The 23133-nt window shown below is 35.8% G+C and overlaps 2 protein-coding genes, 1 long non-coding RNA gene and 1 pseudogene across 3 annotated transcripts; 2 read left to right on the top strand and 2 right to left on the bottom strand.

The window, feature by feature from the left end:
• The window catches only part of LOC149210722 (endoribonuclease Dicer homolog 2-like), a 46293-nt pseudogene extending 39676 nt beyond the window's left edge, over positions 1–6617 (top strand).
• Positions 6618–18925: 12308 nt separating this feature from the next.
• LOC149210723 (ethylene-responsive transcription factor ERF061-like) lies at positions 18926–19655 on the bottom strand. Its single transcript, XM_089399066.1, has 2 exons — positions 19622–19655; positions 18926–19533 (listed from the first exon to the last, which is right to left on the bottom strand). Exons 1-2 carry the CDS (start codon positions 19653–19655, stop codon positions 18926–18928), a joined length of 642 nt encoding a protein of 213 aa, XP_089255192.1.
• Positions 19656–19704: 49 nt separating this feature from the next.
• On the top strand, positions 19705–20782 carry LOC149210724 (uncharacterized). The gene is made up of 2 exons (XR_016252302.1): positions 19705–20054; positions 20726–20782. It is a non-coding gene; the product is annotated as an uncharacterized LOC149210724 (long non-coding RNA).
• Positions 20783–22609: 1827 nt separating this feature from the next.
• Positions 22610–23105, bottom strand: LOC149210725 (FRIGIDA-like protein 4b). Its single transcript, XM_089399067.1, has 2 exons — positions 23100–23105; positions 22610–22990 (listed from the first exon to the last, which is right to left on the bottom strand). The coding sequence occupies exons 1-2, from the start codon at positions 23103–23105 to the stop codon at positions 22610–22612; spliced, it is 387 nt and encodes a 128-aa protein (XP_089255193.1).
• Positions 23106–23133: the final 28 nt, after the last annotated feature.

Consider the following 23133-nt stretch of genomic DNA (forward strand, 5'->3'; position numbering starts at 1 on the left):
ACTGTAATTTTGAATTCATTTAAACTTTTTATACTGAGATATTTGAACTTCTCTGTGTAAAGGTAACGAAAATATATCTCTAGAAACCTATACAAATTTTTGTGTCATCTTCGAGCTTCATCACCGAAACATTCTCTGAAAAATGTGAGTTATTTAATTGGTGTTATGCGAAGATCCCAAGCAGGTATAAATAGTGGTTTACGCTTGTAAATAGACTAACATATGCTCATCAAGAGTTGCATCTTTGTTATGGGCCAACATGCTTTCTTTTTTATGACAGTTTATTTTTAGGTTGACTTGAAGAAACGATTGAGGAGACTGACATGATAATGGAGTCTTTAACTAACAAACATATTGACTTTGACAATACCCTAAAGCCTACAATGGAGGCTTGACCTATACATTTGATCGAAGCATGAAACTCATGCTTTAATAAGTCAAATCAAATTAATAATAAAAATCATTTTCACTTTCTTTTGATAAATATATTACATTTGACTCGAGCACGATAATTAAGACCGAACCTAGTTACATTTTCCAGAACTCCCTCGTAACTTCATATTTACATATATAATCACAAAGGTACATGTAAGATCTCAACACATTGTCTATGAATAATTTTAGGCACCGCAATGCCACAGACTAGATTCTTGGTCAAGTAAATCTATCCAGATGGGAGTAAGATGGAATCAAGCTTTCAGCCTCTCTAGGTACCATCAGGCTTACTTACTACCCATCAACCCATAAATCCATACGTGTTTCAGAGATCAATGACCAACGCCACCATTCCAAATTCGAGACCTAGAGATCAACACAAAGTGTCGGCCAACAATTTAGGCACCACAATGACACGGACTAGATTCTTGACTAGGGAAATCTATCCGGGTGGAAATAATATGGACTCAAGCTTTCAGCCTCTCTAGGTACCATTAGGATTACTTTCTAACCATCAACCCATAAAATCTAGGTGTGTGTCAAAGCTCAATGACCAACTCCACCCTTGCAACTTCGTGACCTAGACATCAACACAAAGTGTCGGCCAGATGTCCTCCTAGGAAATGCTTCACTCATAAAGCCTCAACACCCCTTGATCCAGCAGATCAAGGATAACCACTCTCTCCCAATCAAACTGATTGGTAACTAGCATGTTAACAAAATCTTCGAGAGTTTCACCTGTACAAACACAACCCCAATCAATAATACTTTCTTATGTACATGATCAAATACAAGCCTCCATGGTATTCCAAACAAATTGATGTTGCTTCTCAACTTTTCATAGTAGGTCTATGAACCAAAACTTTGACAAAAGCTTCATTAATCATACATTTTTATTCCTACTTCATATGTAGAAACATATTCTTCAATCGGATCTTGCTTTCCTTCTTTCAGCAACACCTCAAAATACATTGTCCAATTTCCTTCTCCTACTCACAGGCTTCACTAAAAGTTATGGTTATTAGTCCTAGTCAAGTGCAATACACATGAATCAGAGAATAATATTTGTCACTCCCTCTTAAATAGGGAGGATCTAATCATTCCTATACAAGGAATATTCTCAACCATCCTCTTATCCTAGGGATATTCCTTCCATTCAAGCTCCCTCTTAACCTAGGGAGACTTCATCCAGACTCCCTCTTAACTTAGGGGTTTTATTTCTTCTTTACGACATCAGAGAATCGTTCATGGCTTCCATCCTTCTTATCAGAGTCATTCATATATGATTCTTATCACATCAATTTTACTTAAGATCATCTTCACTAACTTGAATGATGTATCTACACAAATTAGATATAAATTACAACCAAAATTATAGAAGCATGAAGTTAGCCATATCAAAAACTTATAACAACAAAAGAATTTATACTTTATATATATAAAATACCCAAACTTAATTATAACCAAGAGACATATACTCTAAAACATATTTCTAGTGTGATCCAGATTTAAACAGGAATGCAACAAATTACAGATATAACCATAAATACAAAGATGCAACAGAAACAACACTTCATTTCATTAATATCAAATACTGAAATATGCTTACAAACAGAATGGAAAAAAGGCTAGCTCAGGCAATGGTAGCTCATCTCTCAGAAGAGATGTGGCGGCTACATGCATCTGAACTGTGTTACAATGAGGCTCAAAGGCCTATTTATTATTGAGAAATAATGGAAAACTCTAAACATCCAAAAACCTAACCCTATGAAATGAAGCACCAAACTATGGGCCCCATTTGGGTAAATTGGTACATCAACTTCTTGGGGTTGTAACTTTGGCATATGATCTCTATTTGATATAAGATATAAAAAAGCAGCTAACAACTTTTCAAAAGTCATATGTTAGAATTCTCACTAGGTTTCATACAAATCCTAGATTTCATACAAAAGAGTCAATCAAAACCAATCATAGCTTAGTGATTAACATGACCAGCTTCCACTAGGGTTAGTTGCAAACCCTATATTTTCAATCAAACACCAATCCCACAAAAACTCAAATACAAATCTCAAATCATCACATTGTTATCATACATCAGATGTTTTTACTTCTACTAAGGTTTAACATCAAAACCCTAGAATATTGTCATCCTAGAAAGACAAACTTTGACTAGGGCTTAGGTCCAAACCCTAGGATTCATGACCACTGACAAATAGGTCAACTCATACATCTAGGACTTCATCATCATGCATAGGCACATCATAGACAAAATTAATATATTAGACATATACCGTCTTAGAACAGTCTAGGGTTTCAACCAAATGGACACATAATTAGGGTTTCATTCCTAGGACTCTGTAACAAGATTTTTTCTTACAAGCCAAACCAAACCCTAAGAATATAGGGTTTCATAACATATCAAAGTGAACCCTACAATACAAAAACTTCAAAGGTTTGAGATATGAGACAAACAAAGTTCAACCTTAGCAAGTTAAGATTTCTTGATCACACAGAAATCCAAAACATGACATCATCAACAAGAACTTCAAATAACGTTTCACAATAACCTTAAGGGGGCTAGGTTTCACACATTGTCAGCATACCCTTAGGTTAAGGTTTTCCAGAGAACCTATCTATGTTTCTATAAAATCAATTAAGAATGTAGAGAGGGGTAGATTTATCGAGAGATGGATCTACCTAAACAAGAATATTTATGATTCTAGGCTAGACATAACGATATTGGTCATGTAATGTAAACTTCAAAAATAAGATGATCATACTTTTAATAGAATCTTGTAATGTGTATGGTTTGGAGATATTCGTTGGCAAACCTAGTGAGGATTCCTTGAAGTGTTTGCTTGTATTAAGCCATCATCTATAATAGATACTTACAAGCACAACATGTGATACCAAGGACATAATTTAATTTTCTTAAGTTAGATATTTTACATAATCAAGGAGGAGGGACTTTTTCGTTCTTTCAAGCATCAGTAGGACCCTTTTATTTAACATTCTAGGTTACATGTAAACCCTAGAAAATACATTCTAGATTATCTAGAAATTACAATATTTATCCTATAAGCAAGAACAATTTGGTATTTAGATATATGTTTCAAATCTAAAAAATTCATGATCACACATACCTTTATATTACATACCTCTAATTTATTAGACTTGTTGTAGTAAAAATACTTTACTAGTTCCTTGAAGTATTAATTTCATCTACCATAGGATAGACTTCAGATCCTTTATGAGGTGACACAATGACTTATACTTTGGTTCTTCGGTCATGCGATGGTCGATTTCTCTTTACTATGCTAACACCAATCCCTTCTTACTGAGGTGACATCAAAACCATAACACTGTAGTTATATCGAACCTTCATCACTATGATTACCTCAAGACTTTAGAACGAAATTGTGGTAGATTGATCCTCCATCCGTATTCCCTAATAGTGATAAAATAGAGAACATTTTAGTGCCTAAACCGAGCTCCCAAACATTTCCGCTGAGATTGATGAGATACATTTCTAAAATCCAAACTCGATTTCTCAATTCATGTTAGGTCCTTATGTTAATTTTTTCGATCTTCTGAGTGTGTTGGAAGAGCATCAAATTGTAGTTTATCATAATTCATTGATATATATATTACTGAAAGTGTCTACTGTAATCTGCATCATTTCAAAGAAGTATGCCTAGCTTCTTTCTAAATTTGTTACTACAATTCATTGAAACTTATCCACCGAAGTATATCTACATAACATCAAACTGAGTCTACTTATTCGAACTCCTCAAGTGATACCAAAATTTTGTTACTTCCTTACTGTGCAATATCACTGAAACCAATTCGCAATAATCTCAGAGATCCGACCTTATGTGGCATCATCAAGATCATTCAAGCTTCTAGAACAATATCCATTAGTTTCATTAAGCCAGAACTACCTGTTATCATGACCATAGCTCTGATACCATGCTGGAAAAATAATTGAGATGACAGCTAAAACGATTTTCCTCTTAATGGAATTAACTTGTGATATTTTTATTATTACTATTTGATTTCTTAATTATCTTTTCTCATCATCAAGATTAATGCCAAGCAACAAATGAGAGAACATACGATATAGGCATGTTGCAAGGGCAAAACCCCCCTTAAGGGGAAAAACAAGTCACAAAGTCTTCCTTCAATATATTCAAAAGATGAGATGACCAGACCCTTACAATCTAAACCAAGACATCCTCCATCCATCATTTCAATATTGTTATGCATAAATTCCACGGCTTACTGTACTTGTCACTATTCTTCACACTTGTCTTTGAAGAGATCACTTATGAGACCAATCTAAGCTTCTTCATCTTGTGATTGCACCATTATAATAACTTCAAGATACTCTGGACATACCATTGTAGTACCATTGAACTAAAGTCACTGCAATGCATCACTGAATGGAGGTTACTGTGATTCTGAATTCACCCGAACTTTTGTATACTGAGATATCTGAACTTCTCTATGTAAACGTACTGAACATATATCTCTGAAGCCCTATACAAACTTTTGTGTCATCTTCGATCTTAATCACTGAAACTTTCTCTGAAAAATATGAGTTCTGTGAATGGTGTTATCTGAAGATCCCAAGCGGTTATATATAGTGGTTTCCCCATGTAAATAGGCTGACATTTGTTCATGAAGAGTTGTGTCTTTGTTATAAGCTGACATGAGTTCTTTTTATGATAGTTTCTTTTTAGGCCGACTTGAAGGAATCATCGAGGAGACTGACTTGATCATGGAGGAGTCTTTAACCAACAAACATACTGACTTTGACAATATCCTAAAGCCTACAATGGAGGCTTGACCTATACATTTTACCCGAGCAAGAAAATCATGCTTAAATAGTAAAATCAAATTAATAATAAAAATTCTTTTCGCTTTATTTTGACAAATATATTACAGTTTACTCCAGTACAATAATGAAGACCGAACTTAGTTACATTTTCCATCACTTTTTTTTACATTAGTGGTCAGGTCAATGAGTTTCATAATCTCAGCAAGAGATGCTTCGATGAATTGGTTGTGTGCTTCCATGAAGAAAATGTTCCCTAGCCTCTACAATTGAGAGTCGGCTATTTCACCTTGCATAGTTCTTAAAGTAATTATTTATCTTCATCTACCACCGTTATTTTACCTCTTCTAAAGTTAACATTTATGTTTGCATGTTATAATCACCCTAGCCCAATACTACCAACAAAGGAACCAATGTTGTAATATAGTAGAAAGTAAGCATAGTTACTAGTAGAAAGGACAACAAAAACTCATATAATCATGTGCAACAAAAGAATAGTAAAATAAAAACAAAGTAGCAAACTACCAACAAAGGCACACTTTTATTATATTCTCTTGAAAGCCAATAAAAACCAATACATCAATGCATACATTGTCATATGTATACTCTATCGAGACAGTTACAACAATTTAACTGTCAAAATCAACTTAACCTATCCGATTTGGAGCATCAACTTGACTTGAGAGTCGACCAACTTTACAACATAGATTTCTAACTCAACTCACTAAGTTGACTAGCCCCTCAAAAAAGTGGCTTGGCATGGCCATTTACTTGCCTCAAGAGATGCCCCTTACATAAAATCTTTGTACAAGATTTGTCTCTAATGTGAATGTCCCTTACTTGGAATCACTATTGAAATATTATTTTCATGTTTACACTCTTTTCAAACATGCATCATATAAGGAGCCATCATTTTATGCATGCTATCAGGCTTGTTGACATATGTAAGATCTCTATCAATTAACAATAGTTGTTATGCCCAAGCAGCAGTGAAGTGGGACCTACACCAACAACTTCACCATGCTTCAATTGTACTCCACAACCATATTACATGCTTTTCCAAGCTCATTAGTAGCTCTTGAACATCACATGATCACTTCTTTGGTCGGATTACCACAAAATTTGTAGTTCCAAAGGTTTTAGGATATTTAATTGAACCATTTATTGATGAAACTCTTGTTGATCAAAATTTTCCACGTAGCTTGTTTAGCATGCCATGAAGCCTCTACTAAAACCACTTATCACTCCCTAAACTATAAAATACCATCCAATTGAATTGCAAGAGGCTTGCTCAAGACTACATCTCAACATCATTTCACACTTCAATATCTCCATTGTATCATAAAGGGAAAAAATATTATCAAAGAAGCATGATGTGCATATCATGAAATAAAAACTAGGCAAACCACATAGAAAATTTGATGAATGATGCAGCCTGGGAATAGTGAAAATGGCCCCTGGTGAACGAGTCATGGAGGGATATTTTATTTATAACACAAAGTTTTATAATTCGGAAACATTGTGAAGTAATTTATTTGCAACAAGACTCATGAAATGGAGGTTGGATAACTATTTGTTATACATTGCAATTCTAGAAAACAATGCACAAACTTGGAAACAATATGTTGAGATGACACTTGTCATTATTGTATTGGTTGTTGAATGGAAAGGAAATTGGAGTTATGAGGTAAAGGTTCCTTAGTAAGTAGTTTAATCTACTGTCTAATCATATCCATGTGGAAAACAACAATTTTCTGGAGGATGCAGTGTATGTTGGATTTATGGGCAATGAAATAGGGATGTTTTCAAGAAAATCATAGTAAAAACAACAATGTTTTTAAGAAAAAAACAAAAAAAACATTCTTTTAGGAAGGATTTGTCCCTTGAAATAAAATGGTTAAGGTTAATGCTTAAGTGGTCCTTTTTAGTGCATTCTTCCTTCGGAGTTCGGACTAAAACACCAACTACAAAACTAAGTGTTTAGAATTTTCACTTGAGATAGAGTGGTAAGATGTTGGCAATCACATGCATGGTGATTGTGGAGAAATACCTTAGCTAAAAATTTGATCCACAAGAAGACCATCAAACTCTAGATTCTAGCCACATAAGATACACATTTAAATGTTGATGGTTTTTCTAAGAATTATTTTCGAAAAAGGTTCAAAAAGGTTGTAGTGAGGTTAACTTGATTTTGCTAATATATACAAAGAAAAAAGATTTCATGTGGAAGCTATCATTCTCAAGCCTACATAGAATTGCTAAGGGAACCATAAAATAGTTTGAGTTTTCATTAGAAGAGATTCTATAAAAGATATGGCATCCAGGAGGAAAGTTGTAGGAGTGATTAGCGTGGAAATTATTATTTTAAACAAAGTATGCCATCATCAACAACAATGTGACCTCGGTAATCAAGACGGATATTTGTGTTTACTAAAACAACAAGATGATAGTGACATATCAATGGGTAGAGGACAAAATTGCAAGTTGATAGTGATAAAGACATAAAGAAAGCTAAATAGAAAGTTTATTACAAAAGAATGACCCAAACAGTAAAAAGGATGCTTTTAACACTGAACTCTAATGGAATTGGTCCACTTGACTTATTCTCGTTCAACGAAATCATTTTTTGCAGCATGTTGAACTTCTAGAATATTTTAATTGTTGACATTGGAGCAAAAATTCTGAAGGGGACATGATAATTGTGAAAAGTAGTTGAAAGAGACATTGCAAGAACCTCTTTTAGACATCCTAGCAAGGATGTGAGCAGTGTTATTGAGAGAGATTGTGATGACATCATTAGAAATGAACTACAAACATCTCGTATTAAGACACAACAAAATTAATTACCAATTGAATTTTTTAGCAATTCGATAGAGCCAAAGATAGACCAAAAGCAACGCCATGGCTTCTAGGTACTTTTCATCCTTGCTACTAACTTAGATGCATATGCGAAAAGGGTTAGTGTGTATAATGGGCTCATGATGGTAGGATCAATGCAAGTTCTTGAAGTGATTAGTTTTTACCTTAGTGCCACTACTTGAGAGTAATGCATGCACTACAAAAATGTCATGGATCAAGGAATGCAAGTCTATACATTGTAATGGTTGAAGGCACCAATACCTATGGTCATACTAGGCATCATCACACTATAGAAAACAAACATGAATTCTTTCCACACATATAGCAACTACAAAGCTGAGAAATATGTTTTTTACTATGAAAAAGTTGTATTGAAATGGCTATTGGCAGGAAGCTTCACTTCTTGACAATGCGCTCTCCCACAAAAAGGAAGTCTTTGAAATTTTTATATTAATTCTAATTATTTATGAGATTGTCCTTGGGTTCAATTATGGCGTGTACCAATTCTTTCATTCCATTGTTTTATAGGCCAGATAATGATCATGTCGAATTGATTGTCTATAAAGGTGGAGCACAAATAAGGCTTCTAGGTTGTGTTGGTGCATAGGAAGAACATGGTACTCTAGAACAATCCCCTCTCGAAGTGCCACACCAAGCAGTAGGAGAAACATTCAAGGTCCAATGTGTGATGGAGTGTATGAGGAAGGATGCTAAGTCATCCAATAAACCAACCCATCATCAAGGCTAGGGTGTCCCATCAAGTGAGCATGCCAGCATAAGGTCCAATTCCCTCTAAAGAGCGTGCAACATCATCCACCGAGTACGGAAGAAGCATCATCAATTTCCTATAGAGGACCATGCATATCAATGCACCATCATCAACTATGGCCTCAAAGAATCAAGTGAGAGCAACTAATGCACACAAGAGCCAATGTAACATAAAATGTAAGGCATATTTAATGCAAAAGATACATAAGTAGATCACATTTGGTATCTTCTTCAAACTTCACACTATATTATGACTTTGTGCAATTTGGCAAGTTTAGGTGTGGGAGGACCATTAGAGAACCCTATGAGGTGTGCCAATATCCAGATAGAGGAGTATTTCGTAAGAAACCAATCAAAGTGTAAGTGTGAAGGATAATGGCACGACTTGGGGTTTACTTCATAAGAATGGTGTCTTTGACATGCATGACCATATATGATGCTGATCTCTATGAGCACTTTGTAGATGGAGAACTCCATGCATCAAGTTACCCTTTCCTTGAGATTGTGTCTTTTCACCCTTTGTCTTCCCTTCATCTGATCTATAATACATATATTTAATTTAAAAAATAATAATTGTAATATAATTGTTATATTTAATTTAAAATATATAATTGTAATATAATATAATATTTAATTTAAAAAATATAATTGTAAAATAAAAGTCTGGGTTACAACATAAATATATATGAAACATAAATAGATAATATATGCAACAAATTGATTGGAATGTTAGCTGATATGATTATAGAGGACGTAAAGTGGGATTTTACTATAAACAAGTAACTCATTCCCACAGCCATACCATACCATACCAAGTAAAACATAAAACTTCCATCACGAAAATCAAACGTGTCAGTCTTTTTTATTTTTTAAGTTTCCAAAAATGGATGGCGGCGGCATTCTGAGCTCTGCGTAAATTTGGGCTATGGATATTACTGTATCCGTTACGTGTTACATTGGATACTGTGTTCAAAGGCATTGGTAGCATTTACCAGTATTACTAGTGGTATCGAGCATCTATCAAATAGTTATAGTAATGATAGCAATCAAATGGTGTTCGTTCTATCCTGTAACCTGCGTGTTATGTGTAATTACTAGTGTGTTACAAGCCGCTTTTCAAAAATAGATCTCTGAGCTCTACAACCTACATGTCATGATTGAGCAGGATGAAGCTAGAAACAGGCGTGCGTTGTAACCCACAAGTGAAAAGGACATCTCTCTCCATGTCATCATCGAACGGCAACGGCAACGGTATGATCATGAATGTCCCGTTTCACAACAAATTATGCGAAGGTGCCGCAATCCGAATTCAGCCACAATCCCTGGCACGTTTGCCGCTGTACTCCACGACTCCGAACACGGCCAGGTTTCTTGTTGGGAGGTGCCGCAATCCAATCATTAACTATAAATTGTGGATCTTCCCTTCTGTTTCCATTTTCAATGAACGACAGTTTTTTTTGAATAAAATAAAAAGCTCAGTTAATATTGATGGCCAATTTGAATCGGTTAAAGCTCGGGATTCACATTAATTGTCTGCTCTGCCAGCACAGAGAAGATTTGCCCATCTCTGACCCATCTATGGTTTATATATTGTACGCGTGCTCATCATCATTGGCCGATCAGTCATCATCATTGCTTATTGCTTATTAGTTACACCTTATATCATTGCTCATTGCTTATTAGTTACGCCTTACATACAGACGCACAGAGTTACAAATACAGACACATCTTACATACAGACACGGAAACATTCGTTAGACCTTACCGAAAGTCTGTGCAGGGTGCTGACTATGGCTCTATATCTACTGCTGTAGGTGCTAGATCGACTTTGGAGGACTGGTCTGGACATTTGAGAAGAAACAAGAGCGAAAGAAAGGGAAAAAAATGGCAGCGGCATTTCTTATAAACAAATTGATTGGAATGTTAGTTGATATGATTATAGAGGACGTAAACTGGGTTTGTAGTTTCAAAGATGATTTCAAATTGCTTTGTGAGAACCTCGCTGCCCTTAATGCTTGCTGACAGAACTCGGAGAGAGATGGCACTCCGCTTCCGTCTCCAAATGGATTGAAAGCCTGGAGGACTTTGTAGAAGACGGCATAGTCATAGTGGAAGGATGTCAGGAGGAAAATAAGAAAGGTGGCAACCGGCTGTTGCGCAACCTCTTGTTCTTTCTTCGGACGGCCAAGGATTTGAAGAGCTTAAAGAAAAAGCTAGAAAGGTTAGATAGTGATGCAAAGTACCTAAAATACCTTACCTACGCCTCTACCTTTGATGGGAATGCTCCCACTTTAATTATTCCAGTAGACAGGATGGAAAGGTCCAGTTCATTTTTCAAAGAATCTGAGATAAAAACCGATGAAGAAAAGGAAACAATTGCTACTCTGTCGCCGGTGTTGAGGGCAAAATGGGCGACAGAGTAGCAATTGTTTCCTTTTCTTCATCGGTTTTTATCTTTGAAAAATGAACTGGACGAATAATTAAAGTGGGAGCATTCGCATCAAGGATAGAGGCGTAGATAAAGTATTTTAGGTACTCTGCATCACTATCTAACCTTTCTAGCTTTTTCTTTAAGCTCTTCAACTCCTTGGCCGTCCGAAGAAAGAACAAGGGGTTGCGCAACAGCCGGTTGCCACCTTTCTTATTTTCCTCCTGACATCGCTCCACTATGACTATGCCGTCTTCTACAAAGTCCTCCAGGCTTTCAATTCATTTGGAGACTGAAGCGGAGTGCCATCTCTCTCCGAGTTCTGTCAGCAAGCATTCAAGGGCAGCGAGGTTCTCACAAAGCAATTTAAAATCATCTTTGAAACTACAAACCCAGTTTACGTCCTCTATAATCATATCAGCTAACATTCCAATCAATTTGTTTATAAAAAATGCCGTTGCCATTTTTTTCCCTATCTTTCGCTCTTATTTTTTCTCAAATGTCCAGACCAGTCCTCCAAAGTCGATCTAGCACCTACAGCAGTAAATATAGAGCCATAGTCAGCACCCTGCACAGACTTTCGGTAAGGTCTAACGAATGTTTCCGTATCTGTATGTAAGATGTGTCTGTATGTGTAACTCTGTGCGTCTGTATGTAAGGTGTAACTAATAAGAAATGAGCAATGATATAAGGTGTAACTAATAAGCAATAAGAAATGATGATTTGAGATCGGCCAATGATGATGAGCACGCCTACAATATATAAACCATAGATGGGGCAGAGATGGGCAAATCTTCTCTGTGCTGGCGGAGCAGACAATTAATCTGAATCCCGAGCTTTGCCGAGCCCTTAACGCCAATTCCGTTGTCGAGGCCCAGAGTTTGGTGGATTACGCCAAATGCATTGTAGATTTCAGTTTTCATGCCCTCAGGGAAGCAATGTTCGAATTAGGGTTTGGCAAATCCTCGAATGAGAAGATGCTTTAGGTTGTGGAGGAGAAGATTTGCAGCTCCATTTTCGATCAAGATCGTCTTTTAGAGGTATTTAATTTACCTCATTTAAGGTTCAGGATTGAATTTTAAAGTTCAGTAGAGATCGACCAGGTTCGTGATTCATATCTTAGAATTTAAACTGCAACGATAGGTTGGGGTTCATGATTTCGGTTTTAAGGATCCATTAACATTGTGTTTAGAGTATAAATGATGTATTTTAAACTGCATATCTGACTTACGAGTCTAGGGTTTAGACTTGAGAACGCCAACAGCAAACGGCTCTGTTCTAGAGTGCAGGTTTTAGATTTTATAATTCGAAGGTAGCCGAGTGTTAACGTTTAGGATTTATTATTAAAAATGGGGGTTTAGGGTTTAGCGTTTAACGTTTATTCATTATGTACTTATGGCTTTCACCTCGTTTCTCGGCAACAACTGTGTTATACAGAAAAATTTTGGTCTAGCTGAACCAACACTATATTGATTCAAGATTAGTTTGCTTTACAATTGGGAGTGGCTCACCTGAAAGCTTTGGTTATTCTATTTATTGTGTATGTGATTGGAAGTTTAGTCTTAAATTTCTTCAATTTTTCACTCTAAATTGTCTTCCCAAGCTTTTTAGCTCATAAACAAGTACTCAGCATTCCATCTTTCCTATGAGATTTTATGTAAAATATATTGTGTGAATGTCTGCTGGATGAATGCTTTGTTTGTCCAACTCAGTTAGGAAAAAAAAAGGTAGATCTGAAAAGGTTTGAAAACACAATATAGTTTAACTTTGGACTATTAAGTGCACAACCGCAAATGATACTTCCCTTCATCTAGTGGAAACTATCTAAATAAAGGATAAAATTAGACAGTAACCTGATACTGATTCTCATACAAACATCCCTGACAACCTTGAGACTTAGTTCAATCTCTAAAAGGGATCATCATTCTAAATTTAACACATCGGAAAATGGAAATCAGTGATTCCAATGAAAATTTTCATTGATCTTATACAGGCTAACGAGGTTCATTCATTTATAGGTCAGTGGAGAGGTGACCATATTTCTTTAGTGCAGTATTGCAGATGATAAGCTTAATCTGAAAATGAGGAACTCTTTCATGCAATATAGAGCATTCTCTACTTTTTCATAAATTTTCAATCTCATCTAGTGTTCTGATTTTCTAGACTCGTCCCGTACAAGGGGAAAATGCTCAGAATTGAAATAGGGAACCAATGGCACTCAAACTAAAGGAAATTGATTTTTCTTTGGCAATGAAACACTGTTCTTTTTGTACCCACTGCTCAGTCCAACTGTAGGATGAAACTTGACCTCCAACTGAAGTAAAAACTCATCCTCTTTTCTGAATATTAGGGGCTACTGTCTACAACTCGATTGGCTAAGAGTGCGCTTATGAATGGCATTTGCTTAGTTTGCGGCCATTCAATCACGATGAAACATATTCTCTAGGACTACACGTTTGTTAAGAGGACTCTGAAATATAGGACTTTGAAATATATTCAAGAGCAACAGTCAGTATTGCTTCAAGGGCAACTCCATTAGCAAACAACTTTGTTCAGAGATTCACATTACATAGCACACGTTGTTTTCTCCGAAATTTGGCACTGCCTTAGAATCACTACTTTGTTCACTGTTTGGAGATTATGGTAAAACACTTTCCATTCTTCTTTACAACACAATATCTTCTTTATGTTCATGTTTATATAATCAGTCTCATTTTCAAAATATTTACATCCCTTCCTCTCTGTTTCTAAATCCCTTAGTTTATTGGATAAGAAGATATAGTATTTCTTTGCCTTTAAAGCATGACATTAGATATCTGGTGTCAATTTCTACAATGAACTTACCTCACATATTGAGAAATCAATCCCGAAGTATGCCTCAATTGTGTCAGTCTCTCACATCTGAGTTGCTGGATTGCATTACCATTGCTTTATTTCAAACCCAATCATCACTCGTATTTCAAATTATACTTGTTCCACTAATTGTCAGTTGAACTACATTCATTGATCTCAAATTACCCGAGAAAAGTAGTGGGGGCTCTACTCCCCTGGCAGATTCAAGTTGGCTAGCCACACCGTTTTCCCACTCCCACAGTCTAATTTGCAAGTAGGTAAACAGGTACTGCTCCATAGGCTAGGCAGTCAATGCTTTCCTTGCCTGGAGATAGACTGCTTTCTTGCTGGGATAATAGATAGCTGGTTGGATAGAGAGACCGGACCTTCTAGAGAGACTAACTGGTCAATCAGCTAATGAGCTATCCGAACTTTGAAGACAAACCTTGCTTATAGGAAATTTAGAAGAGGCACAAAAGGATAGGTTGATGATGCTTTACAGAAGAAGAAAAAATGAAAATACAATAAGGATCCCATGGGCTAGTTTAGGTTGGGCTAGTTTCATGTCAGGTTCAGCTTTATGTTGGATGGAAGAATAATCAACTTCAATTGTGTGATGTTGTCATTAAAAGTATCTAATGTTTGATCGGGTCTGGATGTTCCATAGGAGAGTTGCAATCCTCAACCCTTCACCAAGAAATTTAAACCTACAACCTGATAAAGATTAAACCCCACAAACAAACAAAAGTAATTGTCACATTTAAATATGTCTCATGCTTTAAATTCACATAAACATGGTGAAGTTTTCCTTCTATTTGTATATTTTTCAACATCACTTGATAGTAACGTAATGCTAGGGAAAATAGAAAACCATTAATCAGCGTTTGTAAAAGTCAGTCTGCAATAAAAGAACAGGGTGGTTCCATGAAAATAATGAATGAGGGAATTAAACAATTGTCTAGACAAGTCAGTGCAGTTTGACAAAATGACTCTCCCTGCCCTTGAATGTGGCAGAAGATTGTATATTTTTCAACATCACCTGATAGTCACATGACGTTATGGAAAATAGAATACCATTAATCAGCGTTTGTAAAAGTCACAGCCTGCAATAAAAGAACAGGGTGATTCCATGAAAACAATGAATGAGTGAATTAAAAATTTGTCTAGACAATTGAATGCAGCTTGACAAAATGACTTTCCTTGTCCTTGATTGTGGAAGAAGACACCATAATCAAATTCACCTTGAATTCACTGTACTCTTCAAATACACTTAAAAATGCCTATTATCTGCTGAAACTGGTGATGTGGATGCATTAGAGTACATGCATCACTTCCAGAGTAACAGTGTAGCAATCCTCATTTCATACTTTAGAAGATAACTGCTCTCTGTCATCTCTTTTAGGGTCCTGCCACAAGATTAATCTTGTGAATCAACATCTCTATATAACATGAGAGGATTAATCTTCTCAACAATAAACATCTTTGTATAACACAAGATATCACATAGTAAATTATAAAGGGTTTGCCTTATCTACCTACCTTAAACTGTCTTTGATTGAATCTACTGAACCTTAATCCGATCTTTAGCTTGTGAAGCCTGCAATTCATGGGTAAAACCAGCAATATACTAAATTCCTCTACTATGGAGAAAGTGCATACAAAGCACAATCTACAGATTGCCTCTCCTATGTAAGCTTATTTTACAGATTTTGCCAGTAAATCGTGATTCCAATTTTCCCAAGTTTTGCTTCAAATTAATTTACTTTCTCTGGAAAATACTTCCATTCATCAAATTTATTTTATATTCATATTTGCATGGTCAAGATATTGATCACCATACTACTAAAAAAGTTTAACCAATGAACTTCTGCTTCTTCTACCCATTAGATGTCTTTTCTGGAAATTTGTGGTATTGCAAACCAATCTTCTGCTGTGGAAGTTCATGACTATGAATTATATTGCATAGTATTTTGAAAATATCCCAAAGAGAAGGTGAAAGTTAGACATTCTCCATTAGCGATGAATGTGAAAGAAAAGTGCCTCTTTTTTTTAACGATGGTGTTGATTAATTTTCAAAATTTTAACGTGGATGCTCTTTTTTTTAGGTTGTTCTACGTTCTGCTTCCAACCAGGAAGACATAAATTCTCAGCCAAACACACAATGTGGTATTTTTCCAAGCACACAATGTTTATCTATACAAATATTTTTTGTTGTAAAACACATCATGGAAGTGATGGTCATGGTTGAAGGCTTGTATTTTATCTAGTCCATGGTTTTCCAACTTCCAGTTGTACAGCAAGTGATAAAGCTGTGATAGATTAATTTACCTTTTGTATAAGCATCATTACATGAAATGATGCTCTGGAAGCACAAGGGAAGTATTATTCAATACTGTGGCAGTTTCCATGGTCTTGAGGAAACAATTCTAGCATTTTGTAATAAATTGAATATAATGAAATCCATTGCAGTGAATTTTTTGCTAGCAATCTGTTATTTTTCTAAACTTTTGATGTTCAGCTCCACTCCATTTGGTAATCAATAAAATACAAGTTTAGGAGTTCTTTGATGGAACCTCAGAAAAAGGCACTATTGTGAGTAATTTGCATCTGTCTGGAAATCAAATTGTTGAAACGATTGCAGGATTGGGAGCTAGAACAACTATGAATAATTCATGACATTAAGGTTTCTGCTCAAATGTGCTATGAACAACAATGTTTCTCAGCTGCAGGTGTTTAGGGATTCTAGATTGTTAATCAACTGGATGAATGGCAGAGGACAGTTGCACAAGATTTCTTTAAGACTTTGGGTGATCATTTAAAAGAAGTTGCAAATTCATTTCAGCTTGTTACTGACACTGATGTCTTTAGAGACCAAAATATGACAGCAGCCACATTATCAAAGAGGGACTACAAGTAGTTGCAGGGAAAATTATAATCAAAGAGAACAGGATATAGTGTTATATGCTTCCTCATTTTGTCACTGCTGTAAACTTTCGGTGGATTGCTTTGTTTGCTAATAATGTTCAATTTGTTTTAAATGGAGGCAACAAATATTTTGGGTAAAATATGAGAAAATGTGATTTGCAGAGCTACAACTTTTCATTTAGCTGGAGAGCCTATTTAGGGGTTAGTAGGTATTTCGTGTTTGTTGTTGAATTTTTGTAATCTTTTTTCTGGCAATTTTGTGATTGATATAGTTTACTCAAATTAGTAATTGTTTTATGCATTCTTTTAATATTTTTTAAGATTTGGGTGGTATGGATTTTCACATTTATTATTTTGTTATTTTGGTCAGTGCCTATGATATTATTTAGAATAATTGACGGGTGAAGAATTTTTAATTTGGCCAAAATGGAGGCCAATATCTATTTTAAGTGGGCTTTTGACAATTGTTGCTAGGTTCTCTGAGTCATCTTCTCAAGTGCTATGTTGATCTCCTTTCCGTGGTAGATCCATGTTTATATTAAAAGAATAGTAATATCTTAATGGCACAGTGTCTCAAACCAATGTTGTTGTATTTCATTGTTAACAAGTAATATCTGGTAACCGGTGGATGTGTTAATCAAAGTTCCTTCATAGCTTTAAAGGTTTGGATCACAGGTTTATATGTATCTAATATCTTTCTACTTTCAAGTAAATAATTGGATGGTTGGTTTGTACATTGGACATATACAAAATCTTTAAAACAATGGGGTAATATAATGGCCACTTATACATAAAATACAAGATATTTATTCTGACCCTATTTCATAAAAAAGGGCACTCATCCATTATTAGTGCATCCAAAAAGGTAACAAAATTCTGCGAGCCATGAGGTGTTCCGTGGAAACAAATATATGCAAAGCGAAAGCTTGGCATTTTCATCTTACATGCTATAGTCTCATCTCCTCTCCATTGAAATCATCCCACAAGTGCTTGAACTCAAGTAGGCTTCTCTTGACCACAGATACTTGGGACAAAATTGTGCCACGATGGTCTAAAGCCATTAAGAGAAATCTGAACTTAAAATTTGATATATTCTAGAATGTAAAATTTGATATATATGAACCATTTTGGAAATATTCTAAAATCCTTTCCGATATCAAATATCAAATTCACATGAAAAGAAATGAGATGTGAAAGATGCCAAGTTAATCTAAGAAAAAGCAGGAAGATAATTACTTAGTTACTACTACGGTGATACATATTTAAAAAATCGATTCATGGTGAAGTGCTAAAAAAAATTATTTTCATTTATGCAACATGAAAGTAAGTCAAAACATTGTGTCAAAACATTTAGACAATCAAGCATATGCAAAAAAACTCAAAACATTTATAGTAATGAGAATATGAGAACAAGAGATTGGCAGCAATCTATATTCTTCTGATTGTAGGTGTCTCTGAGATCGTCTGAGAATATGAGATTGACAGCAATCTATATATATCTCAGATCGTCTGATTGATAATATGGTCTGTGAATCAGCTATGTTTCAGAATCTCTGAGTAGTTATATGTCATAACAAACATTTGTATGAGATATGCCTGTATAACAATTACATGCATATCCCATTCTCCTACTAAACATGACTATGGACCTTACAACACCAGGTGTTTACCGTAGCTACTTCTCTACTCTTCCTAAATTAATGAATTGTGTGAAACTGTAAGATCTCAAGGCTGGCCAAACTCAGGGCTCAAACATAGTTTGGCAACATAATTTGGCCAAACTCATGGCTCAAACATAATTTGGTGATTAGTCACCCATGTTCTAGCCACTTGCTTGCTTTCTAACATGTTATATATGCATTATCAGAATCCAGCACGTCCCAAGTCATGTCCATGTCCAAAGAAGGCATTCTGATAAGAGGATCCACTTCATCAACATCAGTCCATATTGAAGCTGGCGCTGACAATGAGGCTGAAGCAGAGATTGATGGCATAGTGCTGAGTACATCTATCACAGATCTACAAGGCATTTCAGAATTAGAATTCAGTGCAGTAATCACTGAAGTTTTATCTCCCTGACAGTTGCATATATCAGGACATTCTGATTTCACCTCAATGAGTGAATTCTCCTTGGAAGGTGTCACCGTGATGGTCTTTTGATTCAAAAAATTATGGCCCAACATTTCTTCATGTGATGGCTTATTGTATGCAGATAAACGTTCACAGATTGCTTGCAGTTTAGCATCTACAGAAGTTTGCAGAGCAGAAAACTGTCCAGATTGATTGCTAATGGCTGTAATTGAATCCTGATTGGATGTAGAGGATGGGGTTGGCCTATCAGTATCATGACTCAATTGCAGTTGATGTTTTAAACCTGGAAAATTCAAGCGAGCATACTCACCTCTTAACCTGTAAGCAGCCCTGTCATAGGCCAATGCTGCATCCTCTACTGTATCAAAAGTCCCAAGCCAAAGCCTGTTTCTGTTTCTGGGTAATCTGTTCTCTGCCACCCATTTTCCCCGGTGTCTCTGCCTGACTCCTCTGTATAGCTTGGTGGGCTGATTGCTGCATGGTTTCAATGACAAGAATCCTAAAGGCCAAGAAAGCTTGGTTATGTGGGTAGGGCTCTAGTGTCCTTGCTTGTTTTGTATTTGATAATTTTGGATTCTTTTGGTTTCTTTGTCTTGGTTCAGAATCTTAATCTCTTGTAAATTTCAAAATTTAGGCAAGGCTGCTTGTTTTGTATTTGATAATTTTGGATTCTTTTGGTTTCTTTGTCTTGGTTCAGAATCTTAATCTCTTGTAAATTTCAAAATTTAGGCAAGGCCATTACTGGCAGCTGGCTCTGTAAAAGAACTTGCAGATCCACTTTTGGAAGATGCTTATGACATGAGGAAGATGAAGAGAATGGTCATTGGTGCAGCATGTTGTCTGAGACAGGCAGCTTAGTTTCGACCTCGAATGAACAGAGTAATTACTCTTATTCTCATTAGTTGCATATATATGTTTCAGTTTCTGATCTTATGTCAAATTTAGTTGCTTGAAGACATTTCCTTTCCTGTGAGGAGTTAGTGCTAGAATTGTTTTTTCCTATAACGAAGAATGGCACATGAAATATCGAGTTGATATCCTTCTGACATAGAGTAAAGGGTGTTTAGACCTAGTGTTTAGGGTTGTAATCTAAACATTTGTTTAGTAGTTCAATTTGTAAAATCATCACCCTTAAACAGGTTAGCCCTAAATGCTGATGGTGGATTATGGCAAAATATTCAAATCCTCAATTGCCAATAATCTATTTTTCCATTAATGAAATATAATATTCTTTGAATATTAGCAAAAGAGATTACATCATATCTCAAACCAAATCTTCAGTATGCAAATTACCCCTCCCTGAATAGGCAAGAAGAGCCAGCATATCTGCTTTCGCTCCAATATCAAGAGAGTATATAGCTTTCCTGAGAATCACTATCCTAGCTGAAATTTGGATTGCAAGATTTGAATTGAAAGCTTTGGTTTCCCCAAATAAAGTGGCTTACCTTTGCATTAAACTGACTTTGTGAAATTTCAAACAATGGATAAATGTTAATGTAAGAACGTGAACTTATTCTTCCTCATTGTTTGTCTGTAACTTATTATTGCAGACTTTGAAATTACTACGAGGAGAAGGAGATGACCTACCTTATTGGACCAAGAGGTAATTGACAATGTCCATGGAATTAGATGAATTGATTGAGGATGAATCTGGAGAAAACTCTGGGAGTTGTGACATCCAAACTCATCTATCACTTGCAATGCTTGGAGTTGATGATGATTTGGTATCAAACAGTAGTCCAGATCAAAGTGTAAATCTTGTACATGAGAGCAGAACATTGGAAGATTATTTCTATGGACATTATAGCCGTTCAACAAGCTTTGATTGATTTAAATCTACTTCTCTGAGCTTCATAATTTTTCTTACTCCTTGCTTCTGTAAAAGCTTAAATATTTTATACTTGGTGTATTACTGTGAGCCAATGCCACTACTTAGCTATGTTCAATTTCAATCACTCTCCATATTGGCTGAAGCTGTGTCTGAAGGTGAGTGGAGTCCATGTAAAGTCCCTTGCCAATTCCTTGTATAAATGTGAAAGCCATTAGTGGTCACTCGTTTTGGTGACCCACTGGTGCTCACTAGAGCTGAAAAATTTTCTTGTCCTTGCCTTTGGAGCAATTGTATGTATGTGGAAGGAAAAGCAATTATGATATCGCTATTGATATGCCAAACCATTGTTATGTACTTTTTTAGGTTTGAAGATGTGTAACTTGTGGTTTAGCTTGGTACATTCTCTTGTATACCAGTTTACTTTGAATTTGTCAATATCATAAGCCCAATAGCGATTTAAATGTATGTCTGCATGGCAGAACTGCATTGCGGTTGAACTTTTTCTAAAATTAAGTTGTATTTAAAGAAATATGGTGTCTAAAAAGCATAGAACTCCAAACATCAAATCTCTTTGCTCCTTGTAGGCTTGAACCAACATCTCTTCTAGAGAAATTCAACAATTCTAATTTAATAATCCTATCGGCCTCTCTTTGTACCTTTTGAGACAATTGCTAGTTCTAGATGGGACATATAACTCTAATGTGCTTTGTCCTCGTTACAGAGAACACAAAAATATTAATGCAGGGTATAACAACTATACCACTAGCACTACAAATCATTTCTGCTCAAAAAGGGGGATTTAAATCATGCAGCAGCTTAAGAGGGGCAGGGTCCAGTTTCAAAAATAGCCTTACAATTGGACTAATCAAAATAAAATCTGATTCGCTTCATAGGCGTAGAGTAAACAGGTACCAATGAGGTAACGTGCAAGTGGACAATTAAATCATATTCAGCACAAGACCAGCGCTCGACATACAATGCAATTGAAAGTCTTGTGTTATGAGCTCCGAAAAAGATCACAAATGATATATTATTCACCAAATTTTAATCTTCCACAAAGAGACAGATTGATCCTCTCTGATTTGTCAAACAAATAAAAAAATACCAAAATTATGCATAGAATCATCTTTGAACTGTAAACACTACAGTATATAGTAACCTGGGAAAGTAATGAAGCACTCAATACCATACAAAAATAAAATTCCTTAATAGAAGAAAACACCACTGAAAATTGTGAAAAGCTGCCAAATGAACTTTGCCAATCTTTTAGATTTACAGAAACAAAGTCAAAAAACCTCTTCAAAGCTAAGTGCTTACTACCAGCCACATCCAATAGAAAAGGTTTTATGTGGCCTGATAAGATCAGGACTTGCTTGACCACGGTAAGATAAGCACCGTACCTACCTAATGTATAAAAGAAGACTGATAAGCTGGAGGAGGGGCAGGCAGTCTACTGCCAAAGTGATGGTTGCTGTAATTAGTAGAGGAATTGTAAGAATCAGAACCCAACAATGAAGGCCCCCATGTTATCTGATGGATACATATATGGCCTTGAGAGCGAGACTGGAGTCCTATTTCCAACACCATAGCCTGCTCCATATAATCATTGGTTTGATCTGTCATATGCATTTTGGCCCTGTAGGTTGTAGGATGTAACACCTGGAGCTGCACCAGAATATTGTACTCTATCCAAAGACCTATAAAAGCTTCTGTCTGCACCATTGGAAGAAGCATAAAGAGTCGGAGTTATTTCATCTGCACTTAACGGAGGCATATATACACCAACATTTCCTCCATTAGCACGAGGACGCTTAGGTTGAGACTTAACAGCACCTGCAGACCTTTTTCTGTCAGCCTTAGCTTTCTCTAGCTGAGCTACACGCTTTTGAAGAGGATCTAGTGAGAACTGCGATTCAAGTTTGTGCTCCTCAATGCACTTTATAACAGCTCTGTAAGCAGAAAGCTCTTTTGTATTTACTTCATTCTGTAGCAGCAAATAAAAATATCGGTCAAAAAAGGAACTTCCGATATAACCAACAATACTAAGCCAAAATGATCATCGCATAACAAGACATTTTGTATAACAGTAATACAATCATACTTGTGCAACAGTAGAGTTATTCCCGC

Source organism: Pinus tabuliformis, chromosome 1_2 (genome assembly GCF_031772625.1).
Source record: "Pinus tabuliformis cultivar Carrire ecotype Pingquan chromosome 1_2, CPIR1, whole genome shotgun sequence".
Lineage (NCBI taxonomy): Eukaryota > Viridiplantae > Streptophyta > Pinopsida > Pinales > Pinaceae > Pinus > Pinus tabuliformis.